The sequence below is a fragment of the Anabrus simplex genome, chromosome X, assembly GCF_040414725.1.
Source record: "Anabrus simplex isolate iqAnaSimp1 chromosome X, ASM4041472v1, whole genome shotgun sequence".
In the NCBI taxonomy this organism is placed as follows: Eukaryota; Metazoa; Arthropoda; class Insecta; order Orthoptera; family Tettigoniidae; genus Anabrus; species Anabrus simplex.
Window position 1 is genome coordinate 210,314,989 of NC_090279.1, and position 15,221 is coordinate 210,330,209.

Sequence of the window (15,221 nt, forward strand, 5' to 3'; positions counted from 1 at the left end):
AAAGGATTTGCATGAAATTTGCATTCGGACATGGTATTCACTCAAGAGGAAAAAGACAGAGTACTTTTCTTCACCCAGAAAAACGTTTACGTTAAGGACTTAATTTCCGAAGTAAAATTCCATTAAATAAACACCGTTGTATTTTAATTATTCCGGCCACGTATACTCGTTAACTGGTTGCAGTTTGAAGGAAGCGACCATCGTTTTAACATCTGAATAATCCGTTCGCTGAATACATTAACATACGAACTGCTCCTGGTGGCTAAATGGTGAATTTAAACAGGAGAGAAGAAGACCAGATCATTTCTCTCTTAAGGGAGACCACATGAAGACCAGTCCATTCAGAGTTGACAACAGTGGGATATGATTTCCCACTAAACGGCCGCTGTAAAACCACCAGAAACATCTAGACTCCCATAACTGACTTTCACCCCTTAAGTTGCGAAAATACTATATCAACACGGATATTAAGTACAGTATGTCCTTTCAGTTCAAAGGTCAAAGGTATTCAAAATATATTTCAAGGTGAACTTATCCAAAAGTCCAGGATGTATATTATATTTTCACGGCTCCTTCTTGCCGTAATGACTCGTTTGGTAGCTTATATGGCTGCATTGTTTGTTACTTCTTAGTCCTGTCGGAGTCAATAAAAGCAAATTTATAACTTTGGGTCTCATTCAACTTTTGGCTTTAGTTTTAATAATGTTCTAATCACTACAAATTCCCTCCAATCTTGCACTTGACCGAAGTGTTCCTAGACGCGGCAGTGCTAATGGTGCCAGCTCCTGCAATGGATTGGTGTTGCTTACATCGCAGTATTTCACCTCTTTACACACAAAAAAATAACGGTATCCGTGTTTTGAGACCATTTTATAAAGGACATATAAATATTAGGGGCCCGGCGTATTAGAACCCCTGCAAGGTACGTTACTCTCACTACATGATGGGAGAGCGGGGCGCGACCATACTTCTGACTGATATAGTCTTTTTGCCGGCGTCCAAATTACGTGTTTCAGGAATGGGAAATCAACGACTCTGAAACAACTATACGTGCATATGACACTTGAGTAAGTGACACTTCATTATGAAAGAAAGACGCACTCAAGCGTTCACTGCTTCCTTATTTTTAACGGAATCCCAGACAGTTCAGGTCTTTCCCAGTTTGCCTTGTCGTGGCATCCCTACTGTCAACGTTATGAGCTCAAATTTGAAATATTACCTTATTATACTGTCTATAATACTGCATACAACTTCAATTGAAAAACCACCAAAATATCCACTGATATGAGCATGGAAAAGACTAAATTTCTCACTGCCCACCGGGTGTAAAATTATGCCCACTGACGAAAGGTGAATGAACCTAGGTATAGTGGGAAAACTACGGTGTTGGCAACAATGCGCCCATTTGTCATTAGGTATGGGCCAATAGACAAAGTGCTGGACACCTATCTGTTTGTTTTTCACCTAAACAAGCTTCCCAATACAGGGTGTATCAATGAGGCACGGCCAAACTTCCAAGAACACCTTCCCCACACTTAGAAGAATAGTTGTATACGGAAAGTGAGCTTTTATGTTACAACTGTGATGTTCACGTCCAGAACTTTATCACTTTAGTAGCTGCAGTGTACAATTTCATTCTGTGGTGAATTTATTTTAGTTAAATGAATTTATTGTACATAAATAAAATCGTAACGACCGCGTGTCTATACATTGACTTTTTTCACGAAAATTTCATACACTTATCCGTTTGAACAGGACACATGAAGTCAACAGGAAAATTTATGTAGCATTTATTGACTTAAGAAAAGCTTTTGATAATGCTGAGTGAGAATTGCTTTTTCAAGTAATGAGGAATTTGGGACTTGACTGAAAAGATAGGCACCTTATTCTGAATCTATATAAAGCTCAAGCAACGGAAGATAATATTAATGTTACTATAAAAGAAGCAAACATTAGAAGAGGAGTGCGATAAGCCTGCCCACTGTCACCATATCTCTTGTAACCTGTTTATAGAAAAAATGCAGTTGGAGAAATGATGGAACATACTGAAGGGGTGAATAATTTTAATGGTATTCAGGTGCACAGGTCCGTTTCGCAGATAATATTGCTATCTTAGCTAATTCTGAAAAGATATGAGTAAGATGCTAAGAACATTCAACAAATCCTTAGAAAAATTTAGTCTAAAAATAAATGTGAAGAAAACAAAATTAATAGTAGACAAAAAGAAGCCTACAGGTAGAAAACATTTAAAATTAAATAATACACCGATAGAAATGTCAGAATTCTCCTATTTGGGCAGCGTAATTGCCTCTGACAACAGACCCCTTTAAGAAATAAAAAAGAACAGTTGTAGCAAAACTAGCTCTTCAAAATAAGAAAGAAGTTTTTGCTAAACAGCCAACTGGGTATGGAGATCAGAAAAATAATTTATCAAAACCTTTGTTTGGAGTGTGCTACTGTATAGGTGCAAAACCTGGACATTAGCGAAACAGGAGGAAACAAAATTTGAGGCTGCTGAAATGTGGTTCTGGAGAAGAATTACAAAAACAAGTCGGATGGTTTAAAGAAAACAAATGAATCTGTTTTAAAGGACGTAAAAAGGATCAATGTTTATTGAACACGTTGAATAAGAGCAAAAGAAAGTTTCTTGGCTACTGAGACACGACTCTCTTCTCCAAACCATCACTGAAGGTAAAGTACTGAGAAAGAGACCCAGGCGAGGGATGTCGTACATCAAGAACTCCGTCGGTGAACTGGCATGTGGTTCATATAGCAACATGAAGAGGCTAGCAGAAGATCGTCAGATGTGGCTACAGCAACGAGGCATTTGCCTTTACCACATGATGATGATAATGATCCGTTTCAGGTGTAATAATGGCCATCTGCATATTTTTTTAGCTTTGGTGTCTGTCTGCTTGAGCTCTTATTACTGGAAAACTACTAGATATATTTCTACCATAGTTAACATTTAGAATCCACATTTCTCTGTGTAGGTTTTAGGGCCAGTATTATTTCTGAATCCCCGAAATGACGGAGGGTTTACACGAAACCGTGTTTTTGCACTCCCACAGTATATACACAACCAATCTTAATTGAAATTTATTTCTAAAACCTTTTTCTCATGTGCATCATTTCGATAGGAGATATCATTAAAGGACTGTTTTGTAGCCTAGAGGACTTAGCCCATGAGCGGGTGGAATTTGTAATCTACTCATTCAGGATTTTGTTATCAGGTGCATATGACGTCAAGTTATTACTTGGAGTTACCTCAAGAAAAATGTCTTTCGTAATACGTGTGCCGTATACGTGCTTATTTCCCGACGGGAAATAACGGAGCTGTTTACGAAAAATTCGGTTTTTGGAACTCTTGGTGCATTTAACTTCAAGTTGGGTTAACGAGATGAACTGTCTGTTTAAGTTCTTATAACTGGAAAACTACTGGATATATTTCTATCAATCTTGATATTTAGAATCCACCTGTCCATTTTAATATTTTCAATAGAACAGATAATAGGGGAGGGAGTTTATCATCAACGGTGCATTTCAAGAGTCCTCAGGGACAGCACTTCTCCAATGGTCAGAGAAACAACAGTATGTGACCGAGAAGCTGAGATAATTTCTCAAACTTCGGACTTTGAACTGTACCGTGCAATAAACTCTAATTCTGCCTCGACTTTGCTGATCTTTATCGTACTTCACGTTAGTGCCATGTGCATTCGAAGGGAAATAAGTTAACATGCCACATTAAATGTTTCATGTACTAATGAAGGAAACATCTAACCCATTACAAAGTCTCTTGCGAAGAAGGGTACAAATGCTAGTAATAAATAATCCTGATTCGTCACGACGCAAGTCGTCAATTATTGATCCATGAATTGAAGTTGTCTTGTTTTGTTGTCAGTGTCTTGCTATGAAAGATATAAGAGGTGTGTGTGCATGGGGTTGTGTTGTAAAAAAATAAGGCACTGACATGGAAAAGGTTGTAGGTACCAAAATTGGATTTTTCACTTTTTTCATCAAGAAGGTAACAAAACCCAAGACCAATACCACAGAGCAAGTAGGTAGTCAGAAGGAGGCACTCAGAACAGCTTGAAGATTTTGTCATTACTTCGTTCCTGTCTTAAGTACCAAGCTCTTGGCTCTTACTACCTTTTCCATGTCAACACCTCCCTTAATGTTATTTGAAGCAGCGAACAGTCTACTACGGAACCAAAGTCGCAAGGATGATCCTCCGGACCTGGAGAAATGTACAGTAGGTATTATGATTCATAGCTGGGTGATCGGCCAGTAATGAAACGAGGTGCAACAGCATGAAACGAAAATTGAAACTTTAAGATGTATCCACTGACTAGAATCTAAAAAGAATGATGATGAAAAACGACCACTAAACCAAAACGATCAGTCGATCCAATTCACAATGCCTTATTTTCTGAGATGATGCTTGTTGTCGAAAGGGGTCCAGAATCCAGGTAACCGGCCCCTCATATTAGTACAAAAATCACTGGTAAAGTAGGCCCATGGTGTTCCTCATATAGTGGTACTAATCACAGGTAACGTGAACTCCTGGTCTTTCTAGCAAGGTGATACTAATTACATCCATCATCCCCTGTTCGCCCCTTTTAGTCTCCTCATACGAGAGGCATCCGCCACTGACAGCGGGTAAAATGAAGATAAAACGAACCTTATAATATAATATACGAGATATTTGTCTGTTGGAAATAGATTAAAGTGTACTGTGATGGTGGCAGATTACTTGAGTGGGAAATGCAGATGAGAACGCAATCACGTTGCTGCAATCAGGTGAAAAACAGTCCAACAAGGTTACGTTTGGTGTTCCTTGATAAATGATTTCTCTGTGTTCACATTACTCTGGAGCGGAGTGCAACCAGTTACAGACGATTTGTAATAAAAACAGTGCGGAATGTAATTACAGTATGGTAAGGCATCATTTTCCGATCAGTTTGGAGTATGGGAAGAATGCAATTAAGTCAGTATGAAATAAAATTTATTGTACGGACACGAGAGTCTGGAAACTGTTTATTTCTAAGGTAGAACTAATTTTTTACAACTCTATATAGTACATGAATCAAGGGTAACCCGCAGGAAGAGAGCGTACCAGCGTACCACATGGAACACTTTCTTACATGAACTGTCAAAATGCCCTCAGTTGGCACTGGTGTAAGGTGAAATCAAAAAGTTTCCGTGTGAGGGCGTTGCTGCAGCGGACATGCAACGTAGCCTGACTGCGATGCGGGTATATAAGCACGGACATGTAGGCAAAGTGATTAATAGTGTGACAGTCGGGTCGTACCGAGGTGCGTGCATTGAATGCGACGTTATTACTGAATGCGTCCGAACAGGATGGACGTTGCTGTTGCTGTTCTTGGCTGCCGAAGGACAAACACCGGTGGATATCCATCAGAGAATGAACACTGTGTATGGAGCAGCATTACCGTTGTGGGATGTTGCACCAAGTTCCGTGCGCGTTTGGACACAAGACGCGTGTCAATCTATGAAGCCAGCCGCATCCATTGCGGACAACTCAAGTGGGAGACACTGGAGCACCTGCCATACAGTCCCGATCTTTCACATGTGATTATTACGCCTCGATCACCTCAAAAAGGACTTGAAGGGTCGATGCTTCCTGTCGGACGAGGATATGCAGCAGGATACGGTGTTTTACCACACGGGGATTTTCAACGTGGTTCGCCGGTGAGGTGAGTCCTTCGATGCTCACGGCGACTTTGCATGATTGGCATCCCGATTCAGGACTGTACGGCCGTCGAACGGAAACTTTTTGATCGCTCTTTAAACTTGCGACAATCCGTCGTCGCACTGGACCCCGGCACAAGAGCCTTTGTGCTCGTATCCGAGCTAACGGAGTGCAGTTTGAACATTTCATATAAGAAAGAGTCTGATGTGTTATGCTTGTACGTTCTGTTCCCCATGATCAATGCACATGTAGCCTTGCAGGAAATGAGTTCTAACATGGAAATGAAGCGTTTCCAGAGCAATGTCCATATAACACATTTCCTTCTTCTACGTGTGAAGAATGTGCTCTGAAAGTTTGAGCATAACTTTTTACACCCTATATATATGTACAGTTATACAAAATGAGTTCGAACATGAAAATGAAGCGTTTCCAAAACCATGTCCATATAACACATTTTCTTCTTCTACGTGTGAAGAATGTGCTCTGAAAGTTTGAGCATAACGTTTTACACGCTATATATATGTACAGTTATACAAAATGAGTTCTAACATGAAAATGAAGCGTTTCCAAAACCATGTCCATAAAACACATTTTCTTCTTCTACGTGTGAAGAATGTGCTCTGAAAGTTTGAACATAACTTTTTACACCCTATATATATGTACAGTTATACAAAATGAGTTCTAACATGAAAATGAAGCGTTTCCAGAGCAATGTCCATATAACACATTTCCTTCTTCTACGTGTGAAGAATGTGCTCTGAAAGTTTGAGCATAACTTTTTACAGTCTATATATATGTAGAGTTATACAAAATGAGTTCTCACATGGAAATGAAGCGTTTCCAAAGCCATGTCCATATAACACATTTTCTTCTTCTACGTGTGAAGAATGTGCTCTGAAAGTTTGAACATAACTTTTTACACCCTATATATATGTACAGTTATACAAAATGAGTTCTGACATGAAAATGAAGCGTTTCCAGAGCAATGTCCATATAACACATTTCCTTCTACGTGTGAAGAATGTGCTCTGAAAGTTTGAGCATAACTTTTTACCTCCTATATATATGTGGAGTTATACAAAATGAGTTCTAACATGAAAATAAAGCGTTTCCAGACCCATGTTCATATACCATATTTTCTTCTTCTTCGTGTGAGCAACGTGTCCTAAAAGTTTTACATAACTTTTTTACACTCTGTGTATATGTAGAATTATACAAAATGAGATCTAACATGGAAATGAAGTGTTTCTGGTTCCATGTTCATATACCATATTTTCTTCTTCGTGTGAGCAACGTGTCCTAAAATTTTGTTCTACTTTATTGTTACAGCCTGTATTTGAATAAATTCCGTGAGCCTATACCTGTGGTCTGCCCTTGTCAGCCTTGAGGGAGAAACATACGGAAATGCAAGTACATGAGGGTCGTATTGAAGTTGGGGGTGATTATTGTTGTGAGTGTTAGAACAAGGACTTTATACATCCACCGTAATAATAATGTGTGTGTGTGTGTGTGTGTGTGTGTGTGACAGAGAGAGAGACTGGCTGATTGTTTATTTCAGGATTACACATGTAAGTCTATGGAGCTCCATTTAGTGTATGTAATCCGCTTTCAAATACTAGGTTTTAAGTTTATGAAGCACAATACAAATAGAGTAATACATGAACAAAACAATATAAAATAACGCATTCTAGAGTAAATTAAAAACACTGTATTTGAGGAAGATTGATAGATTCCCTGATGCTCTCACAAAAACCGTAGCAAATAATTTATGGGCAGCCATGAGAGGAAAGGTAATGGTCAACATACATAACTGGAGATAGGCCAAAGTCACGCGCCGCTCTAGAACATCAACATAAAGTAATGTACACGACTATGGCAAATTAAAATTATAGTCTATAATAAATGCACAGTATTTCATACTAGTGCAAAATGTAACTTTTGTAAATATATCGTGTATAGCCACAAATTAAAACACAGAGAGAAACTTCTTTCTTCGATTTTTCACACTCGGAGTACCTGTAGTCTTGGTTGTGTCTTACGACCGGATGTCCTTCCTGACGCCAGCCCTAACTGGGGTCATATAATAATCAGTACTGACTGTTTCTGTGGTGGTTGGTAGTTGTATGTATTATGTATGTGCGAACAGGAGTGTGTTGGTTTGAACCCCATGTTCATATTTATGTTTTTGTTTACAATCGCCAGTATTATCATCCTCGAAAATATTGTCCTTTCCTTCTGGGATACTCTCTATAAGTTCATTTATTTAATCCTTATACATAAGTTCTTCCCTCCCTATCTCTCGTTCCACAGGAATATGAAAATTATCCATTAATTGTACTCATTTCTAATATTTTATGAATTAGGTATGTATATCAACACTGTTTCTTAGTAACGCCATTATGTGAAATGTAACCGAACGTATCGTTTTTAATTTTGCATAAATATGAATTTAACAAAAGAACTTTCATTTCAAAATCATACTCTGTTTATATTGTAGAGACGTCGTGAGTTGGTCTACAGCACAGTGACCCAGGGCAACGTACGTCACCTGGAGCCGTTTGCTGTGCCTGCTATATTTGCAACAACCCTCCGATAGTGGCCAGCGTCGATAACAAGGCTGTTTTTATACTACTACAGTCAGAACGTTCGTGGAATGGCGCCTACTATGTAGGGAATACAGGATGTACATACGTACGTATTACAGTCAAAAATGTCGTGGGCTGTCGCTTATTTTGTGGGCAACACAGTGCACACTACAGTAAAGTTTGTGGACTGCTACCTGCAGTTTAGACAGCACAGTTCACAGTTATGTACAGCAGACATGTTCGTGGACTGGCACCTGCAGTGTAGGCATCACAGTTCACAGTTATGTACAACAGACATGTTCGTGGACTGGCACCTGCAGTGTAGGCAGCACAGTACACACTACGGTACTACAGTCAAATTTGTGGATTGGCGCCTGCAATGTAAGCAGCACAATTCACAGTTATGTACTACAGTAATGTTCGTGGACTGGCACCTGCAGTGTAGACAGCACAGCGCACGCTTACTACAGTCAAGTTTCAGCACTGGTGCTTGCAATATAGACAGCACAGTGCCCACTACCGTACTACAGTCAAGTTTGTATACTGGCGCCTGAAATGTAGGCAGCACAGTGCAGACTAGCGTACTAGTCAAGTTTGTGGTCTGGCGCCTGCAATGTAGGCAGGAAAGTGCACACTACCGTACTACAGTCAAGTTTGTGGACTGGCGCCTGCAATGTAGGCAGCACAGAGCATACTAACGTTCTACAGTCAAGTTTGTAGAGTGGCGCCTGCAATGTAGGCAGCACAGAGCATACAACCGTTCTACAGTCAAGTTTGTAGAGTGGCGCCTGCAATGTAGGCAGCACAGTGCACACTATCGTACTACAGTCAAGTTTGTAGAGTGGCGCCTGCAATGTAGGCAGCGCAGTGCACACTAACGTTCAGCAGTCAAGTTTGTAGACTGGCGTCTGCAATGTAGGTGGCAAAATTCAGAGTTATGTATTACAGAAGGTCGAGGCAGTTCAAGCATTACACAGTCTTATGACCTGTCTTTCGCGGCTCTTTCCCGTCGTGGTGATATGGGCAAATCACGCTTCATCATCACAAACGTTTCATAAGCGGATTTGCCTAATCCTTGCAGAAGTTCAAATTTATCCGTTGCTCAAAAAAAGACGTTCTGAAGTCGGCCACTCACATTCAACTACCCTTTCCAACAGTGACCGTAGTTCTGCTTACAGTACATGCACGCAACTGCCACTTACTGGGACTAGCGGAGAATTGTCAGGGCTCCACGCACAAATTTAATGACAGCAATACGTATGCGGACGTAAACTGAATCTACATAAACAACTGCAATTTACTTCTAACGATATATTAAGTATAGCGCATGACCTATGGGATGTAACCAGAACCATTTTATTAGGAGTTGACAATTGAGTCGCAAAGCGCTGAGCAAGAGAAAAGAAATAAACAGCTCCAGACGATGTTTTTAAAATGCCCCTCTCAGCAACTGTCGTTATTTTGAAAGTCATGATTTATTCTGTAAAGACTTATTATATTATCACAATTCACGGTAACGTGAAAAAAGAAGGAGTCTCAGCCGCTTAAAGCGGTAGTGTGATGTTATCTAGCCATCGTGCAAGCTATAACTTATATCTGGTTGCCATCTGAAATTAGCGGTGCTGGTAGCCATAGCCATCAATAGTGTATAGATCAATTTAAGGCCCCTCTTAGGTTACTTTCTTATCAGTGCAGTAGTCATTATCATTACGACAGGCAGGGGATATCGTGTGTGCATTCTACATCTCTGTCCCAAGCCTACGGAACGTAGCCTTAAATGGGAAACCGTTACTTCCCAATCTGGCAGCCGATGCTGATAGCTTTTTATAATTTCGTGTTTCTATTTCTGATGATGATGATGATGCTTGTTGTTTAAAGGAGCCTAACATCGAGGTCATCGGCCCCCTAATGATACGAAATGAGACGAAATGGAATGACAAATTAAAAAGTCCAAAATTCTCCACTGACCAGAATTCAAAACGTGAGGACGAAGAATGTATGGATGGATATGAATTTAAAACAATCAGTGGATGCAACCCGCAATGCCTTACATTCATAGAAACTGGCGGAAAGCAATAAAATTTCTGAATCGATGATGCTGGCAGTCTAAAGGGGTTCCAAAATCCATGTTATCGGCCCCTCATAACGGTACTTATCGCTAGGAAAGTAGAACCATGGTATTTGTCATATTGCGGTACTAATCAAAAGTAGCAGAAACTCGCGGTATTCCACACATTATGTTACTACTCACAGCTTATGAGATTCGACATATAATCCAGACCTATGGTTTTTCTCACATTGCGGCGCCACTTACAGGCAACGCAACCCTATGGTGTTCATCACATAAGAGTACTAACCGCAGGGACCTGCACTATCCCGTGGTTGTGGCTTTTTCTAGCCGGGTGCATCCCTTGTAAGGCAGACCCTCCGATGAGGGTGGGCGGCATCTACCATGTGTAGGTAACTGCGTGTTATTGTGGTGGAGGATAGTGTTATGTGTGGTGTGAGAGTTTCATGGATGTTTGGGACAGCACAAACACCTAGTCCCCGAACCAAGGGAATTAACCATTTAAGGTTAAACTCTCCGACCCGGCCTGGAATCGAAACCGGGACCCTCTGGACCAAAGCCCAGCATGCTAACCATTTAGCCATGGAGCCGGATATGCTAATCGTTGGGGAACGGTTACATTGCATCCACGTCACTAGCTCTCTCATCACTGGAACGGGAGTTCCGTGGGATCACCAACCAGTATTATTAGATCATCTGCCGCAATATCTGTGATCCTCTGTTATTCTCGCACCTGAGTCATTGTATCTTGGATTTGGCCTAACACTTTTCTTCAATCCTCAGCTGTTATATTATTGATGGCTGTCGCGATCTTCCACATCGTTGAGTGTTGAAGTCTTATGTTTGCCACCGTGACATTTATCTCCCCAGACCAAAAACGCTCACGTTAGGCATTTTGTCCCGTAGGGTGACCAGCTCTGTAAGCGGGCGATGAGCGTATGCTATACAAACCACAGTGACGTTGTGGCTACGTGAATGTTCTCCCAATCACCCTCGATCACTGCGGTGTTACCCGAGTTTAAATGGAGGCAGAGTTCTTTATGTTCACCGCAGTTTAGGTATTTTGACCACACACAATAAAGAGTTAGGCCTACAATCTTAAATATTATTGTAATGCACGCAAAGAATTACAATTTTCACTATTCGATTTTAAGAGGTGTTTTAGAAGCATTTCTCATTTAATACAGAGTTAGGTGGATAACCTGTGGCTTGTGGTTGCTTGGGTTTAAATAATCTGATAATCTTACCAACAATCCAATCATACTTACCGGGAATAACATCAGTTAGTGTTATTTGCACTGCACATCTGTTTGGTAGACACATTGGCATGGTTGTCATACTTTAATCTTGGATAGTAAATGTCTATGTCCCCACTCGATATGAAACAGACTAACTGTTATCAACGGACTAACTGTTATCATCGGACGCTTGGTAAGTTTTGAAATATAATTTTCAAATTCAGTGAACAGGGGGATTCAAACAACACAACACTGTGCAATGTCAAGCAGTATCCTTGTTGAATTGTGTAAAAATATTAAATTTTTTGAATTAATAACAGGAATTTTTTACTTTTTAAGAAATGGAAATACTGTCACATTCCCACTCATGAATGTGTAAATCGTAGCTTGTACCCTTTAACCATGTACCTTTGTAAATTGTAAAACAAAAATTATAACGTGTTAGTTTTCTTTGAAAATATATAAATAAAAGAAAATAAAACCGACTGTTTACATCGAGCGCAGTATAAATCAAACAGGAATTTCTTGAAAAGGTTGTTTTCTCTTGGGATTATAGCGTTTTTCTTAAATACTGTACCCCAATCAGCATTTCGCTGAGTAATGGAAGAGAGCTTCGTAATGACAATCGAACGTCAATGCTCTGTCACTTCCCTGCAAAGTGTGTTCGCTCTCTCGCTTCACTGTGACGTATGCTTGCTACGTAAGCTGCCCGCAATTACGTCACGTCAGCCCGGACGCACTGAGCAAGTCTCAATGGGCGCCCATCTGAGCACCTCTGCCTTAGACATAATCCTTTCAATGGGATATAAATGAAAATGGTAAGAAAGTGAAGGTAACACGTCGTGAATTTTGTTCTTCACTAATTCGTCTACATTCGTATAATATATCTGGGTCCGGAGTTTGACATCCCTAATTATTCATAACAAAGTCATCTTCGTTAGGGTGTGATAGACCTCGGTCCTATGAGGCTCATGCCAGGCTATCATGTGTCTTTTCAAATTGCAGTAGTAGCCACTTTGTCCACTTGCATTGTGTAGTAAGAGCATTTTTCCATAACTATCAGTTTATTAGGGGGAATCTTGGGGAAACAATTTTTCTCGAAACAGGTCACGCACTGGGAATACAAACTCGCAGTGATAAAGGAACGCAGAAAGAGTACAGAGTATAGTAAAAGACAGAAGTTGTCGGGATAGATTACCAAACAACACTCTGTTTAGAATCATAAAAATGTCAACATCGCCTACGTTACCGATATAACAATACGCTCAACATTATGACAGACACACTACAATTGTCGGAAGAAAAAACTTCACCAAATAACTTCCGGCTTGCTTTGCACATTCAACAATCTTGAGTATAGAAGGCTGTGTTACTCACCGATTGTTGTGATGAGTGTCAGAGAGTAGAGGAAGGAAGACGAGAAGCTCCACCGGTGGTGATGATGGCTGTAGTACAGGGCACCACCGTTAGGAGCAGCACCTGATCCCTTTCTGTATCCTCTTAAGTTCCTCACCAGAGTGTCCTGGAACTTCAACACTTCCTGCGCTGCCAGTCTAGTCCAGTTGTCCTTGTACAGGATGTTGAGATCCTCGGTGATGCTCCACAACTTCTCTACAGTTTTGGACCGAATGTCCTCCCCAAGAACCACCCCCACTGCCACGTTGTTGTCCTTCATCCCGCCCTCTAGCGCCATGAACGTGAAAGCACCTAGCAGGGTGTAACCCAGCACCAGGGCGCACACCCCGAGGCTAGAGAACACCGAGGACGAGACCGCTGATGCCGGGCAGTAACAGCAGCAGCAGATACTGGGGGTGCTACCCCGCCGGCCACCCCTCCTGGAGCTACCTAAGACACAGCATCCTCGGCGGAACGAGCAGCATCTTGACGTGGAGGACGCCGATGACGGAGAAGAAGGCGGGGAGTGTTGATGTTTGTATGCAGTCTGTTGGTAGGCCTGCTGGTACGTCTGGTGGTGGTGATGGTGGTGATGGCGGTAGTCAGGGTATGGGGGTGAGGAGGGCGAACTAGGGGTGCCCCCTCGGCTGTCAGAGAGCATTGTCATTACCCGGCGCTAGAGGCGCTGATGTACCCGCAGCCATACACCTGTGAACAGAAAACAAGTGACTGTCAACGCCGCGAAAGAACTTAAGTGCAAACAAAAATGAATCCGTTGGAGTCAAACATGTTCATAGGACATTATACACTAGTGTCCAAAAGTTAAGAATAAATTAATAAGTAAGCAGGGCAACAGGAAATAGACCGCAAATCGCACGACATATGCACCTACCAACCTTACGTGTTCGTTCTGTATAGGAAAGGAGTATTCCCTGCTTTGACTAGCGACATAGCCGCAAGGTAAACACAGCCAGTGCCCACGCCCCATATTCCTTCAGTCATGTTTTCCCTGTTATAGCGTGCGGACTGTAGCCTCGTGGTGAACGTTACAACATAATGGCACAACGACGCCTTTGGACCGTGTTTTGCAGGGTAGGATACTCGGCCACCTGAAAGCAGGCCAGACAATGACCAAAGCCGCCGTATCCTTGAATGTGCCATAAAGTGTCATTTCCAGGCTTTGGAGACGATTACGAGACACAGGAGGTGTTAGTCGTAAGCCAGTACCAGGTCGACCAAGGGTAACCACCCCACAGCAGGGTCGACGTATGGATTTAACCGCCCGACGAAATCAGAGTGCACCTGCAAGACAATTGTTGGCGGAGCGGAGGATCAGATCAGCAGGGCTGTTTGCGCAACGTCCAGCGGTGTGCGTCCCGCTCACTCCAGCCAGAGACGGGCCGTTTACTGTGGAGCCGTCAACATCGAAACTGGACCATGAATGAATGGAGGCACGTGCTCTTCACAGATGAATCCCGCTTCAGTTTACGGAACGATTCCAGTCGCACATTAATCTGGAGAGAACCGGGTAGCCGAATAACCACAGGAACATCGTGGAATGGGACCAGTATGCTAGTTGCTTTACGTCGCACCGACTCCGATAGACCTTATGGCGACGATGGGACAGGAGATGGCTAGGAGTGGGAAGGAATCGGCCGTGGTCTTAATTAAGGTACAGCCCCAGCATTTTCCTGGTGTGAAAATGGGAAACCACGGAAAACCATCTTCAGGGCTGCCGATAGTGGGGTTCGAACCTACTATCTCCCGAATACTGGACACTGGCCGCAATTAAGCGACTGCAGCTATCGAGCTCGGTGGGACCAGTATGGTGGTGGTGGCGTCATGGTGTGGGGTAGCATCATATTGAATGACCGTACGGACCTGCACATCTTCATGGGTGGCCCGAGGAACACTGTTAACTCTCGGATGTACAGGGCTGAGGTACTGAGACCATATGGTCGACTCTTCAGAGGTGTGGTTGGTCCACACTACCTCTTAATGGACGATAATGTCGGACCGCAATATGCTGCTCTGGTGGATGAATTTCTGGCTGGGGAAGACATTCATCGCATGGAGGTCTGCGGATCTGAATCCTATAAAACATGCCTGGGATGCACTGGGGTGGTGAATTGCATCCCGTCAGCCTCCACCAAGGGCCCTCCAAGACCTTCACATTGCCCTTTTGGAGGAATGGGATCGACTGCCACAAGAGCTTTTGGAAG

General features: G+C 42.1%; 1 protein-coding gene across 1 annotated transcript in view; it reads right to left on the reverse strand.

Annotated features, from left to right (window-relative positions):
* The window catches only part of LOC136886147 (potassium channel subfamily K member 18-like), a 153,359-nt gene extending 139,699 nt beyond the window's left edge, over positions 1-13,660 (reverse strand). Inside the window, exon 1 of the mRNA XM_067158888.2 lies at positions 12,982-13,660. Coding sequence (XP_067014989.2) covers positions 12,982-13,660 — 679 coding nt within the window. The remainder of the gene's footprint in view (positions 1-12,981) is intronic.
* Between the last annotated feature and the right edge of the window lie 1,561 nt (positions 13,661-15,221).